Source organism: Triturus cristatus, chromosome 3_2, assembly GCF_964204655.1.
Source record: "Triturus cristatus chromosome 3_2, aTriCri1.1, whole genome shotgun sequence".
Classification (NCBI taxonomy): domain Eukaryota; kingdom Metazoa; phylum Chordata; class Amphibia; order Caudata; family Salamandridae; genus Triturus; species Triturus cristatus.
Genome location: NC_140584.1, coordinates 13,411,169 through 13,428,971, shown reverse-complemented (window position 1 = coordinate 13,428,971; position 17,803 = coordinate 13,411,169). Strand labels below are relative to the sequence as shown.

At 43.0% G+C, this 17,803-nt stretch overlaps 1 protein-coding gene across 1 annotated transcript in view; it reads left to right on the top strand.

Annotated features, from left to right (window-relative positions):
- Positions 1-17,002, top strand: part of ETS1 (ETS proto-oncogene 1, transcription factor) — a 368,683-nt gene extending 351,681 nt beyond the window's left edge. Inside the window, exons 7-8 of the mRNA XM_085647182.1 lie at positions 10,261-10,379; positions 15,888-17,002. Of these exons, the coding sequence (XP_085503308.1) occupies positions 10,261-10,379; positions 15,888-16,103 (335 nt within the window). The 3' untranslated portion in view covers positions 16,104-17,002. The remainder of the gene's footprint in view (positions 1-10,260; positions 10,380-15,887) is intronic.
- The last annotated feature ends 801 nt before the right edge of the window (positions 17,003-17,803 follow it).

The following is a 17,803-nucleotide window of genomic DNA, read 5'->3' as shown; positions in this document are numbered from 1 at the left end:
CTGGCTCTAAAGCAGCTCTGCTGACCTGGTTCTCTCCCTCTAAAGCAGCTCTGCTGACCTGGTGTTAGAAATGGGATTTCTGGTTGGCTAGGGCTTGCGCCAAAGCCAGGCAGAAACCACCACTCTAGTCAGGGCTGGGGAGTTACACGCCAAAGATAACCCCTGCTCACCCCCTTGGTAGCTTGGCACGAGCAGTCAGGCTTATCCCGGAGGCAATGTGTAAAGCGTTTGCGCGCACACCCAGCAACAACACCCAAGGCCCACCACAAAAGAAACTCCACACAAGGTATTATATAAAAATAGCCTTTGTATTATACCTAAACACATTAGATAATATTCACACAATTTACACTGTGCCAAGTGGCACTGGGCAGAATTTTACAAGGGAGTCATTTACATGGGACAGGGCCTCATGGACCACTGTGAGGAATAAGCAATTTTGGAACTAGCACGTTGTAGAAATATCACTTTAGAACATAGCACATATAATCACTGTAGCACCAATTAGAAAATGTAGCGCACAACCAGTAACCACTGGTAACAGGTAAGTACCACCTACGCAACCCTAACCACCTTAGGAAAATATTACGCAGGGAATCATGAACACATCAGCATAACCTATACTCGGAAAAACCCTCTCCTACGCATAGGTACAGCTAGAAATAAACACAGCATAAAGGCATTGCGCAGGCGCAAAATCACATATATAAAAGTCACCAGGTACCCTAGGGGAGGGCACAACACCGGTAAACGGTCTCCAGGCCAACTGGCCTCTCAGGGGCTCAAACGCCCTTTGTCCAGCAGAGTCAGGGCTAGACTGCGCAGGCTGCACCAACCAAAGCGTAAAAGGGCACAGCCTACACGTTGCAGCTGCCCACTAAGTGCTCACTTCTTCCCTGAAAGTCCACACCCAATCACTAACCTCACCAAATCTCTTCCCTCCCTCCCTCTTCTCCCCGCTTCGGGGCACATTCAGTAATCTTTGTTAATAATTGTATCTAAAGATTGGAATTGGCTACATGCCTATGCTTGTTCAGTGTGATTAAAATACCACTAGAACTTTCTGTAGTGTCTGTCTAAATGTTTATCAATGTTATTTGTACATTCTGTTATGTACTGGGACCAGTTTTTCTTATACTGTTCTATACCCAGGTCCCAGTGATTTTGGGTTGACCCTTTTTGTAACGCCCACTAAGTGCTGGGCAGCTGGGAAAATGAGCGTGGGCACCATTGTGCCTGTAAACCAATTGTGCAGCGCGTAGGGGGGGCCTCGTGGGCTTTAGAACACAAATATGCCCCAAAACGTTGGAGCCTCGTGGGCTCAAGACACCAATTTGCCCAGAATGACGTTGGAGCCTCTCAGGGGCTCAAGAACACTGCCCCGACGTTGGAGCCTCGGGGCTCTAAAACAATTCTGCCCCCGCGTCGTTGGAGCCTCTCTAGGCTCTAAACAAACAATGGGGCCAACGTTGGAGCGGCCCGCTGCCTTCCGGGGCCGCTCTTATCAGCAAAACAAATGCCACTGTATGTTGGAGTCCCTCTGGACTCTAAGACAATACCTCTTCCCACACGGGCTGCCGCTGCCCACCGTCAGGCGGGGCAGCGGGAAGGAGGAACGAGCACGGCGCTCGCAGTGCCTGGACTTTGCTAGGAGGGGGGCGGGCACCGACACACCCCCAACCACCCCGCGGCTGAGCCCCACTCACCGGGGTTAAGGCGCAGGTCCCAGACACCGGCAGCGCTACGGTGGAGTCCCCCTCTGGGACTCAGGAATACCCCCGACACCACTCACCGGATTCCGCTGGCTTCCTCCGGGTGGTTCTCTCAGTGCGGGGCTCTCCTCACTCAGGGGAGCTCCTCTGTACTCGGCTGGCTTCTTCCGCTTCGTTGCAGGAGCGCGGGGTAGGCTCCCGTCTGCTTCCTGTGCTTGGCCACGCCCACGTCCCTTCCGAGGCTGCCTGACTTCCTGCTGAAGCCCGGCTGCGGCGGTGATTTTCTCTGCTTTCTCCGAAGCGCGGGGTGGGCTCCCGCCTTAGTATTAAAGTATAAATAGGCGGAAATAAGCGGGGTGGGCACCCGCTATAGAAATAATTAATTAAGCGGGGTGGGCACCCGCTATAACCAGGCAATAAGCGGGGGAATCCCTATCCTGGGGGTTCCCTCAAGGACGATCGCAGCCCAGCGCTGCCAGGGCAATGCACGGAGACCCCTCCTCGCAATAAAGGGGCAAATTAAGACACAGCGCTTCCCAGGCGCTTGAAGGCAGGTAAGCGCTTCCCAGGCGCTTGAAGGCAGGTAAAGGAAAAGTTCTCAGGTGCAGGGGGGCGAAGACTGGGCCCAGGGGCCAGCTCACAGGGCCCTCCAGCAGGGAGGCAGTCCCCAGTGGCGGTCTCTCCTGGCGCCCAGCAGCAGCAGGCCCCCCTCAAATTAGGATCAGAAGAGAGAACACTGTACATGGGGTCACAGCCCCTTCTTATACACAGGTTTACCTTTGTCTCAAGGTGCAGGGGAGGGGCGAATCAGTTACAACTGGTTCCTGAGCACTTGGTTTTGCTCAGCCCCTCTCCCTATTCAGAGAGCAGGCCAGGGTCATCAGTCGCACCACAGGGGGCGGAGCCAGCATTGTGTGGGGAAAGCTCAGCCCTATTCAGGTCCTAGGTGTACTCCGCCCACCCATCTGGCTGCTGATCTCCCTATTCACCACTGGGTGACTCCTCCTGACTCTGGGGATTTCCTAGCCCGTCACATGACCTCAGCCAGCCAATCGCCAGACAAGGCACACATTTCACACTGCACACAGAAGTGCCCACTTCTAGAAGTGGCACTTCCACACTAGGTACATTGACGCCGCACACATCATCGCGCAGCATTTCATCACACGAGTCCGCACATACCAAACTCGGCCCTGCACTCCCCACGCATCAGGAACTAACATGGTCACTCAGATCCCCCATGCATTCCTATGGGAGGGCAGGCCAACCTCACTACACGCACGCACTTTACCCTGGGACACAGCGGTAAAGTAAGCAGAAACCAAAAAACACTACCACCAGGTCACCAGTAAAAGCAAAAAGTTTAGGGGTGAACCTGCCAGAAGGGCCAAGTCCAACACCTGGTTTCTCTGGCTCTACAGCAGGTCTGCTGACCTGGTTCTCTGGCTCTAGAGCAGCTCTGCTGACCTAGTTCTTAGGCTGCAGAGCAGCTCTGCTGATCTGGTTCTCTGGCTCTACAACAGCTCTGCTGACCTGGTTCTCTGGCTCTAAAGCAGCTCTGCTGACCCGGTTCTATGGCTCTAAAGCAGTTCTGCTGACATGGTTCTCTGGCTCTAGAGCAGCTTTGCTGACATGGTTCTCTGGCTCTAGAGCAGCTCTGCTGACCTGGTTCTCTCCCTCTAGAGCAGCTCTGCTGACCTGGTTCTTTCCCTCTAAAGAGCTCTGCTGACCTGATTTTCTGGCTCTAAAGCAGTTCTGCTGACCTGGTTCTCTGCCTCTAGAGCAGCTCTGCTGACCTGGTTCTCTGGCTCTAAAGCAGCTCTGCTGACCTGATTCTCTGGCTCTAAAGCAGCTCTGTTGACCTGGTTCTCTGGCTCTAGAGCAGCTCTGCTGACCTGGTTCTTAGGCTCTACAGCAGCTCTGCTGACCTGGTTTCTCTGGCTCTACAGCAGCTCTGCTGACCTGGTTCTCGGCCTCTAGAGCAGCTCTGTTGACCTGGGTCTCTGGCTCTAGAGCAGCTCTGCTAACCTGGGTCTCTGGTTCTAGAGCAGTCCTGCTGACCTGCTTCTTAGGCTCTAAAGCAGCTCTGCTGACCTGGTTCTCTGACTCTACAATGGCTCTGCTGACCTGGTTTCTCTGGCTCTACAGCAGCTCTGCTGACCTGGTTCTCTGCTCACGATACGTGAACCCGACCGCGAATATATATTTAAAAATAATATACGTTTATTATAAGTACAAATATATTATTTTTATGAATATCTTCGATAATCTCTTATATGTATATTAAAGACACATACATATCATTTTGGAACATAATTTCTTTTGCTGGAGTCATGCACCTTGCGCGTCCCATCATTTATATGACGTCACACGGGACCTGCCACCGCGCAAGCATCTCGTACCATAATGCCCATGTGTCGCGAATGCGGGGGAGCAGAAGTCGCGGACTAGTCGCATACCAATTGCGCACATCACGCAATATTATATGTATATGATGTTACTGAAAAACACACAGCCATCGCACACCATACGCGGATCCTTCACGACTTTTCTAAAATGGTGGCTAGAATCCGCGCACCCACCGTGATGTGTTCGTTTTGAGTGCGCAACTCCGAAAAAAAATTGGAAAAAAAATGTAAAAAGAAAATAATATAAATGTATTCAAATAAAAAATGAAAACATGAAAACAAAAAAAGTAATAAATATTTCAGTTTTAATTTTTTTTATTTTTTTTGTGCAATTTTCAGAAAAATAAATAACGTTATTTAATAAATAAAATATTCATAAATAAACAGTTAAAAAACTGTAGAAAATCAGTACAAAAAAATAGCTATAACTACTAACCTTTGAAATTCACTGAAAAAAACCATAGGTTTCAGAGACGTTATAGTTAGAAATTAGCATTTAAAAAAGCTTTGAAATTCACTGAAAAAACCATAGGTTTTAGAGACATTATAGTTAGAAATGAGCATTTAAAAAACCTTAGAAATTCACAGAAAAAAACATAGGTTTCAGGGGTATTATAGTTAGCGGGCCATTTCACTCATACAAAACCATAGAAATTCCTCAGTTTTAGTTAGTTCTGCTAACTATAACTCGCGCACCCGCAATGCACTGCTGATGATGTCACATATTACATCATTCATGACATGGTCAGTGACATCACTGATGACATCTCAAATGACAAAATATATATATAGATAAATATATATAAATATATATATATATTTATATATATATATTTAAGTCCACACTTTACCCATAGGGCAGGGCACACTCCCCTGTCGGTGTGTTTCAACTCAGGGAAGAGTCAGGTACATCCAGCACCAGCAGAGACCTTCTTCAAAGGCTATCTGCTACCAAGTGACTGCCAACATGAAGACATTCCAATTTTTCCCTTAATTTATTGCAAAAAAATCACACACAGGTAAGTTTATATCAATGATGCATTCTGGGGCCGGAAGTCCATGAAAATAAAACCCAAGTGTGCCTGCAACATCTTCACCCATTCAAATGAACGCCAGTCGGTTCCACTCCGCTGATATGCAAATCAAACTCTGCTTAACGTTGCAGAGTTTTTGGGTCACTTCACAGAGTTCCAAACTCTGTGAACTCCGCCCAGGCCTACAGGACAACTTGCGTACAGCATGTTCCACACACGTTTTTTGGTTCTGCAGAAAATGTTTCTAACAGGGAAAAGATTCTACTTAGTCGACACTCAATATTGTAAGCAGGCTTGGAGTCTACATAACATAGAAGACTGTGTGCGCCATATGCTAACCTATGTACATGTGCTTGTTTAGCTTCAGAAAATGGGCTATATGTAAAGTGTTCACCACATTATGAAGGCTGCCGTAGTGCGACCTTTTGCACCTTCAGACCTTGGGTATTGGTACTGAATAGGGTCTCTTTGGACAAGTTTTGCATAGAGTGAACACTTCTCTTAGTAGATTCTTTCTAATACTCTGGTGTATTTCTCATGACAGTACCCACTTTTCTACTCATAGTCACTTCATTTCTCACTATAGGTTCGTTGACTGTGAAGGGTTTGATACAGGAAAAGGCATGTAACAAATAATCGTAGTAGGACATTAGTCAAGTAACAGAAGTTGAGTATCTGAAGGAAATAAGTTTTCTCTGTACAGCTGCATACAGATTGAACACGGTGTGCAGTTGGGGTTACCCATCTATCTGTGGTTGATTGTTAATATGAATTTGGCTACCCATGAAGTGTATGGTATAGGCTGACTGTTACACATGTCACAGGATTGGTTCACCTAAGGGGGTTGTATGTGTGATGGCATTAATGATGCTTCATACTATTCTGCACTATTTTGTACTTACTTTCAGACCTCTAACGCCATACTTGCTTATGGAGCAATGTGTACAGAAGAATCTTGTATAATGTCATGAGTGATGTCATCAATTATGTCATTTGAGATTTCATGAGTGATGTCATAAATGATATCATAGAACATGTCATGAGTGACGTTATATATGAGGTCATAAGCAGTGCATGGCCAGGGGGAAGTCATAGTTAGCTGTGCTAACTATAACTGGAGATTTTCTGTCTTTTGTTTAGTTCAAAACATTAATGTTGTCTCTGATACATTCACCAAGCCGATTTTAGCCCCGGTGACCCCTTCTCCCGGACCGATTTTTGGCCACGGGGACCCCATCCCCCGGGCCAGGCCATGGTTCTGTGGGTGCCCCCAGGACATTCAGTTTGCAATGGAACTTTCTATGCGTAACAAGATTTACCTGCACACTTTTTTGGGAACTTTTGCGAAGATTCGTCAAACAGCAACAGAGATATAGGCAAGTCAAAAATCTCTTTTTCTATGTAAACATGGTGCTAACTACAACTACCGACCGGCGACTTCCATATATGTATATATACCTTCAGACATAAACTTCATAAATGACATGCAAAAATAAAAAGAGGCAGGGTGTGTGGTTGCATTGTTTACCCCCCACGTACAAAATGACTATTAAGAGTGTATCTGCAAAGATAGAATTCCTGCGATGTAATGGCAGGTAATGATGTAGCACCTGTGAGAAGGTCGCCTGATATATGCTGTCCACTAGTTCTAGTGGGCACCTTGTATCAGTCCAAACAACCCCTTATGGTGAATAGGTTAAAGACAACCTTTATTGAAAGTTATCCTTGTGGTAGCTATGGAGAGCAGCCTTCAGGCTAAGTCTTGAAGGAATGTAAAGCAGCTTGTTTTACTAGTCTATAATCTCTTGAATGATCAAATGAAAGGACAGCCACACCAGGTATATATTTAAAATATATGTATTTAAGATAAAACACACCCCTCTAGTCTCTTGATTAGACTAGAGTTTGAAGTACTTAATTTACAAGTTAGCAATCAACAGTAATAGCACAAATACACGTTTGGGCCCTAGGGGGTGTACCAAACCATATACCAATAAAGTGGTATAAGAACCACAACTGAACTAGACACAAGGCCTAGAGCCTGTAGAATCGCTGGGACCCCAAGGAACAACCCACAGTAGTGACACAGGGGACCCACGGGGGCCGTGTGCAGTGTATAAACACAACCGCGGGTTCCCGTTTGCTTCTATGGGCAATGTCGCGGTTGGAAATTTAAAGATTAGGGACACTTAGAATCAAGTCAGGACCAAACCCTTTTGGACTTAAGAAGTTCTAGGGCTAGCAGCCACGGGAGCCCCGGAGTACTTGTTACCTCACCCAGGGAAGCCGGGTGCATAGGTGTCTTTTGGTGTCGGGTCACGTCGTCGATTACAATGGAAGCCGGCGAAGAACTGCTGCTGCCGTGAAGAAAAGAAGTGTCCGAAGAGATCCAAGCCTGGATCTAGGATGGAAGGAACCTGAAAGCAGAGGGGACCCAGGGCAGGATGGACCAATGCCCACAGATGTCGGGTGCTTCAGGTGAGTTAACAGGTGTCTTGACTCTTCAGCCACGAGTTCCAGGAGGCGTCAACGAAGTCCACAAGCCGGATTCGGGCTGTCCCACGAAGTCTGTCGAATTCTGCGGTGTCGGCGACCAGATTGGACCCAACAAGCCTTGGCAACGGCAAGTCTCATGGAAAGAGAAGAAGGACGTTGGTGCAGACCAGCAAGGTCGGAGGGACTCACCCAGTGAGGGTAAGTCAGGGCACGTCTGGAGTAACCAGGAAAGCCCAAGCAGAAGAGGAGTTGCCTTTGTGGGGACCCACTAGCTAACAGGCTAGCAATCGCGAAGGAGCCTCGAGCGGTCACACTGGAACCCATCCCACGGGCCACTCGTGGAGTGGAGGGCAGAGATCTTCGGTGCAGTCAGTGCTCAAGGCTGGGGCTACTCGGTGCTCAAAGCAGAACTTCAAGGATAAACAGGAAGTTGATGTACCAGCAATAGTATACAGTGCCCAGGGGTCACGGTTCCTCGTCACCCACGATAGCCACGGGCCTCAGCTTTGCTGTGGACTCAGAGTAGCCTCGGGATATCAGGAAATCCACCTCTGGTGATGCAGAGACTTCGGTGTCCAGCGGGAGCTTCCGAATTGCAGACCGGACAGTTGCTTCTTTGGTGCCTGCCAAGCAGGGGAGTCACTCCTTGACTCCAAGGGAGATTTCTTCAGTCTTCTAGTCTGGATAGAACGTCGAAGGTCGAGGATATATATATTGCAGAGTTCTGTCCAGAGTAATCTAAAGTCGCAAGGACTGGGTTCCCATACTTATACTAAGTTTGGGGGTTGGTCATACTCTAGGGACTCACCTATGGGAGGGTTTGGAAAGAGGGGTGGTTACACCCATTTCCTTTGTCCAGTTTCACACCAGAGCAAGGGCAGGTAGCCCCTGCAACCGGTTTGAACTGGATTATGCACAGGGACACCAAGTGTGCCCCCAGTGCAGGACTTCAAAGCACCAGAGAGTGCTCCCGCCCAGCCCCAATACACATCTGCCTGTCTGGGCAGATGGTTACACCTCCCTGGGACAGGAAACCTACTGTCCAGGCCTCTCCTGCCGGCGTTTCGGTCAGCAGCAGGAGGCCAGACCCGTGTCTGTGGTAGAGGCATCCATTTTGTGATGCCAGGGCTTAAGAAAGTTCTACCAGGTTAAACTAGTGTGAACTTGTCTCTCCCTCTAGAAGGGTGGAATGCTACCCCCGCCGCCAGAACTGGCATGGGGGTAGTATTCCAAAGTGTTTGGCACCAAACACGACATGTTTCCGTGCAGCCATCCCAAAGTTAGCATTTACAGCGAGGTTATATTGCACTTAAGAGTATATGGTCAGACTGCACCACAAACAGCATCAGAGGAGCTACTCCGACTGCTGCAGAGGGGCTCTGCTCATGCAGGGGCACCCTCTCACATAAAAACCAAGCACTCTGCCTTCAGGATTGTTAAGGCCTGCCATAGGAGTGACTTATAGGTTTTATATGTGTGTGCAATGATAGTGATATAGGTAACCTATACCACTGTAAGGGTTGCAAGCACACCCTTACCCAGGCTGCAGTAGCAGACCCGTGGAGCCATTTTGGAGTGTTTCCCAGGGGTGGCATAATACATGCTTCAGCCCCTGGTAGGCCTTTGAGGTACCTATGCCCTTGGTACATAGTATACGATATACTAGGAGCTTATAAGGCACTCCAGAATCCAATTAGATATGTACCTAATGTACATGGAAACCATTTTAGAGAAGAAGCAGCTAGGCTTTGGTCCTGATTAGCAGGGCCACGGCCAGACTAAGGTAAAAAAAACAGTGAAACATCAGCAAAAAGTGGGGGTACCCATGTGAAGCAGATCCTACTCTCCTACAGCACCTTTCCAATGTTGTAGCTCACACCATAATGGCATACAACCATCTACTTCTAGCAGCATTTCCCCACAACAGTGGTATTGAGGAATGGACTAGACTAAAAGTACTGCATTGAACAACAGTTAGCAATTTTTTTAGGAAAGTGTGTGTGCAAATCTTTTTGCATCATGAGACCTGGTGGACAGAAAACCTTTGGTTTGCTGGAGGGGAGTATTCAGGAAAGTCAATGCAACCATTAAGCTTCTACACACCCATCTTCGTTAGCAAAGGAGTGTAGGAAAAGTGAACAGAACAGACCAAAATCATTTCTAGAATTATAAATAGTAGTAAAAGGTTCGGACTATATGAGCACTATCTCACTTCTCTACATCATATCAATCTGTCCTACCCAACATTCTTCTTTTGTCACTGGGTTTACAGGGGCGTGTCTATTATGGTGAATTGACAGAGCGTGTGAAAAAAGTTAACACTAACTAAATTATTGCATGATTTTGAGAGTCTATGGTAATTGGATAATCAATATCACTATGTGTAGCAGTGGTGGTACTTATCCTTCGGCTGAAAGCAAACTCACCAGGGAGTTTGGTGACATAGGGATGGGATTGCTAATGGTGGAGTAATCCCATTAACAAACAAGTGAGATGAGGTCTTTGAGGGTGACCTGTTAGATATTAGGGTCCTGCGCTATGTTTTGTTTGGGATAAAGGATCCTCAGGTGACCAATTATTAAGAATTGTTATTGGTGTATGTGTTCCCAGGTAGTGGACCTATCCAGCTGTGGCAATTTCTGCTCGAGTTGCTCACTGACAAATCATGCCAGTCCTTCATCAGCTGGACAGGTGACGGCTGGGAATTCAAGCTCTCAGACCCTGATGAGGTAAGTGAGACTAAACCTTCCACCTTGTTCTCGTTTAATTGGCTGAACTTCAAATATCATTGTGATGAGAGAGAGATCTTGACATAATAGGAATACACAAAATATTGCTGTAGTGACAGACAAGTACAAATATTTTATGTAGAGGTTATGATTGATTTGTATTGGGCCACAATGTCGCCCTTCTTATATATATATATAGCGACAGCCTGAAGTCCTCAGTCTCAGAGGTTGCATACGGTAGTCCTGGATAGAGGGATATGCTGGAATATCAAACAGCGATGTAAGCTATAGTTGTACTTCGACTTCATATCACAATACCAGATACGACGAGCTTTATAATTAAAAAAGGATAGGGATCTTTTTTTTCTAATCTTATAGATTTTGGGGATTACACTATGTTAAGTGAGTCTCAAAGCAAATGTTGGGTCTCCCAGATGCATTTATGTGAACCTCTGTCACATCTAATGTGAATTTCAATACTGTCTCATTTTTAAGACCCAACACACAATTACCCTGACTAAGGCTACTTAAAAGATGTAAGAAAGGTTCAGATGAATCAAGAGTTTTGTTATGTTCTTGAATAAGTTAGTCCAGTCCAATGGTAGGGTTAAAGGTAGATTTATTCCAGTAAAGGAGTACAGCACCAAGGAGCCTCACAAAGCGTCTCTCATCATCAGCCTCCAGTAGGTTAACTGATCCCTCGAGCTTCCAAGAGAGTAACATTCTATAGTGCTAGGCAAATATTAGAATGGAAAGATGCAACATGGTGGTACTTACATAATAAGTGCAAGCATAAGGATATAACACACCTTCCCCCGTCAAACAAAAACAAAAGGAAAGTGAAGTAAAAACATAACCTAAAATGAAAATATAAAAATTGCAATACAGAGAAACATTAAGTGATATAATATTCAAGATACTTGTGCTTGAACTTTTGTCTCGTGCGTGACATTTCCATAATATTTGAACAACTGAATCTTCAAACCTACTTGTAGCTTCTTCAGTTAATGTTTCTGAAGTTAATCCTGACTTTGAATCTCTTTCTAGCAAAACATTTCCCTGCACATTCATCTGCTCAGAGACAGCAGAAAATTCATCTATAGACTTAGAAAAATCAGTTATTCTGAACATCCATTTGTGAACAATCATTGTTTTGTACAAACTCAGAATCTACTGTTACATTCACATTAAAAGGACAATTAGTCTTTCTTTTGACACCGTATGTGGAATTCTCATTATGGAGAGATTCATTAGAATTGACAAGGCTATCTTTTACTTTAGCAACACTCCTTTTTCTCCACCACTTTCCACCCAAGATCATGACTGCATGTTTACTAATTTTAACAATTTCAGTCTCAGGATAAAATTTTGAACCCCTTTTTTTTTTTTAATGGTCTCCGTACTCGGACACATTCACCCACTGTGAAACATTCCTCCTTAACACGTTTGGCTTTGTCATACCTGATTTTAGATTTGGCTTAACTCTCTTTCACTCTTAATCTTACCTGATCATGGTCAGGAATGTGGTCATGAATACCATCATTAGCAATGACCCATTCAGGAGAAAGTTCATTGAAGGATTGTCTACCCCTCAACATAGCAAAGCGTGTAACGCCTGTAGTGGAGTGCGGGGTATTGTTGTAGGACCAAACTCTATCACTCACCACATCTTGTACATGTAGTCCAGAAGAAGACGCAAGTTAAATAGAATCTTTCAAAATACGGTTTACCCTCTCCACTAAACCATTTCCTTGTGGACTATAGAGGGCAGTAGCGAGATGTTTAACCCCTAGGTTGTTTAAAAAACTTTTCATATTGTGTGAAACAAATTGTACTCCGTTATCTGAATAGTATTCACTTAGACCCAAGAAAGATCTTTAATTGATCCTTACCAGATTGCTGGGCACAGTCACAAATCGCTTTAAGTAGATCTTGTTTGGGTCTAATGCCAGTAGCAGAAATTACATGACCTAAATATTCAACTTCACTCAATAAAAATTAGCATTTTTGTTTTTTGACTGTCATCCCATGTTTTTCCAAAATCTCCAGGACTTGATTTAATTTAACAAGATGCTCTTGAACATTGTTGGTAGATATTAAGATGTCAGCTTGAAAGGCAAGTACATCGTTGATGTTACCTAGTAATCGGAACAAACATTTTTGAAAAACTGATGCTGCGGACGCAAGTCCAAATGGCATTCTAAGGAAACGAAATACACCAATGGAGTATTAAAAGCAGTCAAATCTCTAGAATCCTTGTGTAATTCTATTTGATGATACGCTGCCCTTAAATCGATAGTAGAGAAACTTTTAGTGCCCTTTAATTGAGCTAACGTGTCTTGAATACGTGGTAATGGAAAGCAATCAACTTGAATATTCTTATTTATGGATCTCAAATCAATGCAGAGACTAAGTTCATCACAATTTCTTTTTATGGCTACGACAATGGGAGAAATCCATAATGAAGAATCAATGGGTTCTATAACTCCATCAGAACACAATTTTTGGAGGTGTCCTTTCAACCTTTTTCTGATGCTTAAGGGAACATGTCTTACTTTGTATATTACTGGAATAGCATCAGGTTTGAGGAAAATTTTATGTTGAAATCCTTTGACTGAACCAAGATTATCTTCAAAAACAGTTTGACATTATTAATAACTTGCTCTAAAGAAGTAGCTTCAACATGTATGGCATCGAAGAAAGAAATAGGAACATCCGTACCAGGTCTCACACCGTTCCAAATTTGCCTTGATCTCTCCAACCAATATTGTATCCTTTCTTGGCTACATACATTTTAGAATGAATTGATCTATCCTTGAACATGAGATCATCAGTAAAATAACCCATCATGTCAGTTGCCTGACCTCCAAACGCTACTGTGCGTATGTCAGGAGGAAGTAATTTAATGTCTTTCCATTCTTTTAAAAAATAATGTAACTGAAAGGTTGGTTACTGGGGAACCAGAATCAACTGTGACTTTGGTGAGAACATTGCCAATTTTAATATCACAAACAGGATCACCTTACGCAGAATGAGAAGAAGAGTGTAACATATCAACAGACAACAGAATTTTGTTAACTTGAAAATTGTTAGAATGTACATCTGAGGAGACATTCAAATCTTGAGTGTCTTAACTCATTACCTTGGATTTACTTTTGCAAACCTTCGCGAAATGCCCAGACTTTTTACAATTAGTACACATTTACCCAAAGTCTGGACAATTAGGTGTATTGGCTAAATGAGATTTAGAACCACATCTAAAACACTGAGTGATTCTGTCTGACTTCTTTATATCAGACTTATAAAAAGAAGGTTTGTTATACTGAGAAGAATTTAAAGTAGGTTTTTGTGAGATTTTGCTTGCTGCTTCATTGACAATATTTTTAGTTTTACCTAGTGCTTTAGAAGCTAACACTGAACGTTCAATCTTTCTGGCTATTACTAAAGTTGCTGCTAATGATGGATTTCTGCCACCCAGAATTCTTTCTTGAACTTTGGAGTTAAAACAGTTTACAACAATTTGATCTAATGGACCTTCAAATTCACAAGAAGAAGCCAGTACTCTTAGTTCAGCTACAAAATTGTCAATGTTCTCATGTTCATGTTGTTTACGAGTGTAAAATTAATGTCTTTCTACAATACTGCTGGGTTCGTCCTTGAAATGTTTTTCTAATCTACTAACGGCTTCAGTAAATTCATTCCAATCATCTGAAGATGGACGAACAATGGGGGGTTGCTGATCAAAAATTATTTGACCTTCAGATCCTAAGCAATTGTATAACATCGCATTTTTTCTGACAGCTGGGAATTTTACTCCATCAACGGCTATTAAGTAACTATTAAAGTACTTGTACCACTGACTCCATTTAATTTTTGGAATTCCAGGTTCAAAAAGGAAGGGAGCCGGAAGAATAGCTGTTTGAAGAGCCATATCTGAAAAGGAATGGTTAAACACACAGTATAGTAAAATAGTGTAAGGTAATGATAATGCACAAATATGCAAATGAATGAGTTGTTCTTAAAAATACATATGACCACACTATAAATATGAAAAAGAATAATGCTGCAATGAAAATAATAAATTCTGCTAAAAATATTGCGCTTAAACTACTCACAAAATGAAGTTGTTCAAAATGAGAAGTCTCCTCACATGCAGGATCAATGAAAGGCAGAAGAAAACAAATCTTGAAGAGGAGTGCGCATTACCGCGCAAAATGCAGAAAAGAAAAGAAAAAGTTTTTCCTTTTATTTTAAAATGTAGCGTTGCTAGGAAGCTTTGAAGGGTATGCGCATCACCGCACAAAACGTAGAATCGGAATGGACATATGAGAGTGTGGCATTGCTAAAAAACGCAGCGCCTAAGCAACATGACCATGCAGAATGCATGACGTGTAGCTTTACTGACGTGCTCAATGTGTGACATCAGCAAGTAGCGTAGAATAGTTGAATCAAGAATCCAAGAGAAGAGAAAGTCGAAGATCTGGTCCTCAAAGTTCCAGGAAATCATGGTAGGGAAATGTCGAATGCAGAGTAGATTTTAAAAAATGCTGAATGCGTTTGTGAGGATTCGCAATACAACTACGAAATGAATCGGGACTGAAAATCGTCAAGTCAAATTGTTTCTGAAAAAATCCCACAGAGACAGTGTGAAGGGGCACAAACGTGACAGCAAAAGCAGTCAAATGATCACAAATAAGTTGCAGCTTGACCAAAATCCTCGATAATAGCAATGAAATGAAAGCAAAACGAAGAATGAGGACCCCTTCATGATGAAAGTAAATATCCAGTTGAACTCTAGGCATAAAGGCAGGGTCCATTCCAAGTATAAAAGGCAGGGTCGGATCCAGGTATAAAAATAGATGAGCCAGCCAAGTCGTAAAACAGTATGCCAGTTAAGTTCAAAGTAAGGCGTAGAGGAGTCCCATGCGAAATGGAAGATAAAGGGTTCAGTAAATAGTGAAATGAGTAGGAGAGGAATTGCTGGAATTTTTGTGAGGTCCAGTAGTTGAAGCCTTCAGAAGAAATGCACTCAGAAATGGGTTCTTGGGTGCTGACTCTGCCCGCTCGTCGCCAATTTATGTTATGTTCTTGAATAAGGTAGTCCAGTCCAATGGTAGGGTTAAAGGTAGATTCATTCCAGTAAAGGAGTACAGCACCAAGGAGCCTCACAAAGCGTCTCTCATCATCAGCCTCCAGCAGGTTAACTGATCACTGGAGCTTCCAAGAGAGTAACATTCTACACTGCTAGGCAACTATTAGAATTGAAAGATGCAACATGGAGGTACTTACATATTAAGTGCAAGCATAAGGATATAACAACTTTGTATGAAAATGACTTTGATATCCTCAATGAATTGAAACAATGTTCAATTTCTTTACACAATTCATTCTAGAATGTTTGACGATTAACTATCAGTGTGTGTGTGTTTGTGTGTGTGTGTGTGTGTGTGTGTGTCACCATCTCTTGAAACTACTTTCAATTTGTAATGCTGGTGTCTCATTTCCTAGGTTGCAAGAAGGTGGGGTAAAAGGAAAAATAAGCCAAAAATGAACTATGAGAAATTGAGCCGCGGCCTACGTTACTACTATGACAAAAATATCATCCACAAGACAGCTGGCAAACGTTACGTGTACCGTTTTGTATGTGACCTGCAAAGCCTGCTGGGATATACAGCAGAGGAATTGCATGCCATGCTGGACGTCAAGCCTGACAATGATGGGTAAATGCACAAGATGAAAGCCTCAAAAGAAACATGAGTGCCTACAATCATTTTTTTTACCAAGAAAACGTTTTTTTTTTTTAAAAAAAGTATCCTGCACTGTTAAAATTGCCTTTCTTTAGCACATTGTGCTGACAGCAGAGGATGCAATTGCAATGAGGACACTGTTTAAAGTGCAGACGGGTGCCAACACTGCCCCCCGCCACCCCAATTTGGGACAGGAAAAAGATGTTGAAAAATCAATCTGTGGTTCTTGATGCTTTGACCCTGCCTTTGAATTACATAAAAACACGCAAAAGGAAAGACACAGATTGCGCGACCAAATGAATTATTGGGGTGTGTTATTTTATACATTTTGTTGCCAGTATTTCTTGGTTTATTTGTATTGTGCTACAGGAAGGTCCCAGAAGTGGCATATTGTATTTATGTCTGTTCTTTAATATTTGTTACCGCCAGGGAGAACAGCAATATTTTTCTTACTTATTACCTGTACCGTAAATCCCTGTAAAATGTTATACCAAAAATGAAAAGGGCCTTTTGGAGTCCTGACCATAGAGCACGTGGTTAAATGCTTAAATGGTCAAAGAAAAAAAACAGTGAAAAAATGTGAAATTATTGATTCCTTATATTTATGGGCTGCATCAAAATCGCTAGGATTGCACCAACATAATATTTCTTAAAATCCTCACTTTTTTGAGGATATACTTGACGTTTTTTGTATTTTTTTTAAAGTAAACATCTATATTTAAACAACATGAAACAGTATTACAACCATTGTGGAAACATATGCTTTTGTGCTAGTGGTGGATTGTTGCATTTCATTTGAAAAAACACTCCATCTAATAGAGATGGTACCCGAGTTCATCTTTCTGTTTTGAATAAATACTTTTTCCGGAAGCACCCATCTATTTTGCAAGGAAATACAATGTTTGGTACATTTAGCTGCCAGTGTAAAGGTTCCTATAATTTTATTGATATTTTCAGATTCACTGCCACAGCAGCATCTGGTGTTGACCCACACAATTTCAGAACTCTGAGATATTTTTTAAAGGGCAGTAGTCTAAGTGACCCACTGAGGGCTCTAGATAAGTAGTCAGTGGCAACAGTAAACGGTTGCAAGACCAGTGGCTGCAGACACTGAATTGTAGGATCATGACCAGTTGCCCCAAAATTGTTTGTTAAAACAACAAACTTGTCTAGCTCTATTAGATACTATTACAAAAACTGCATTGTTATGCGGTATTTTATGTCCACAATGTGAACAGAACTGAAAGGAAGCCCTCCTTTCATAGTCAAAATTTGTCATCCTTGTAAAAGTACTATTTATATCTGAGGCCAAGTGGAAGGTTAATTTGTGCCTTGATATATAAAATCAAATAAATTGTAACGTGTGTAAGAATATTAAGAGTTTCTCTAGGGTGAATGCAACAGATGTTTAAAAAAATCCAAATCCAAGTAGTAATATTGCTCTTTGAAATTTGATCAGCGCTAAAAGAAAACTAGAAAAACCTTCTTTAACGTATTGCCTTGATCTAGGTAGACTGGCTGCTTTCTTCTCAAACATCATTCTTTGTACTGCTGCTTATCATAGATATTTTTTCATAAACGAAAATTGAGTAAAGTGTTCTGTTGGTTTTAATAACAGAAAAGGAAAAAAACTAATTGTCCGAATTAGAGCAGCAATGCTGTTTTTGAGCTCACGAA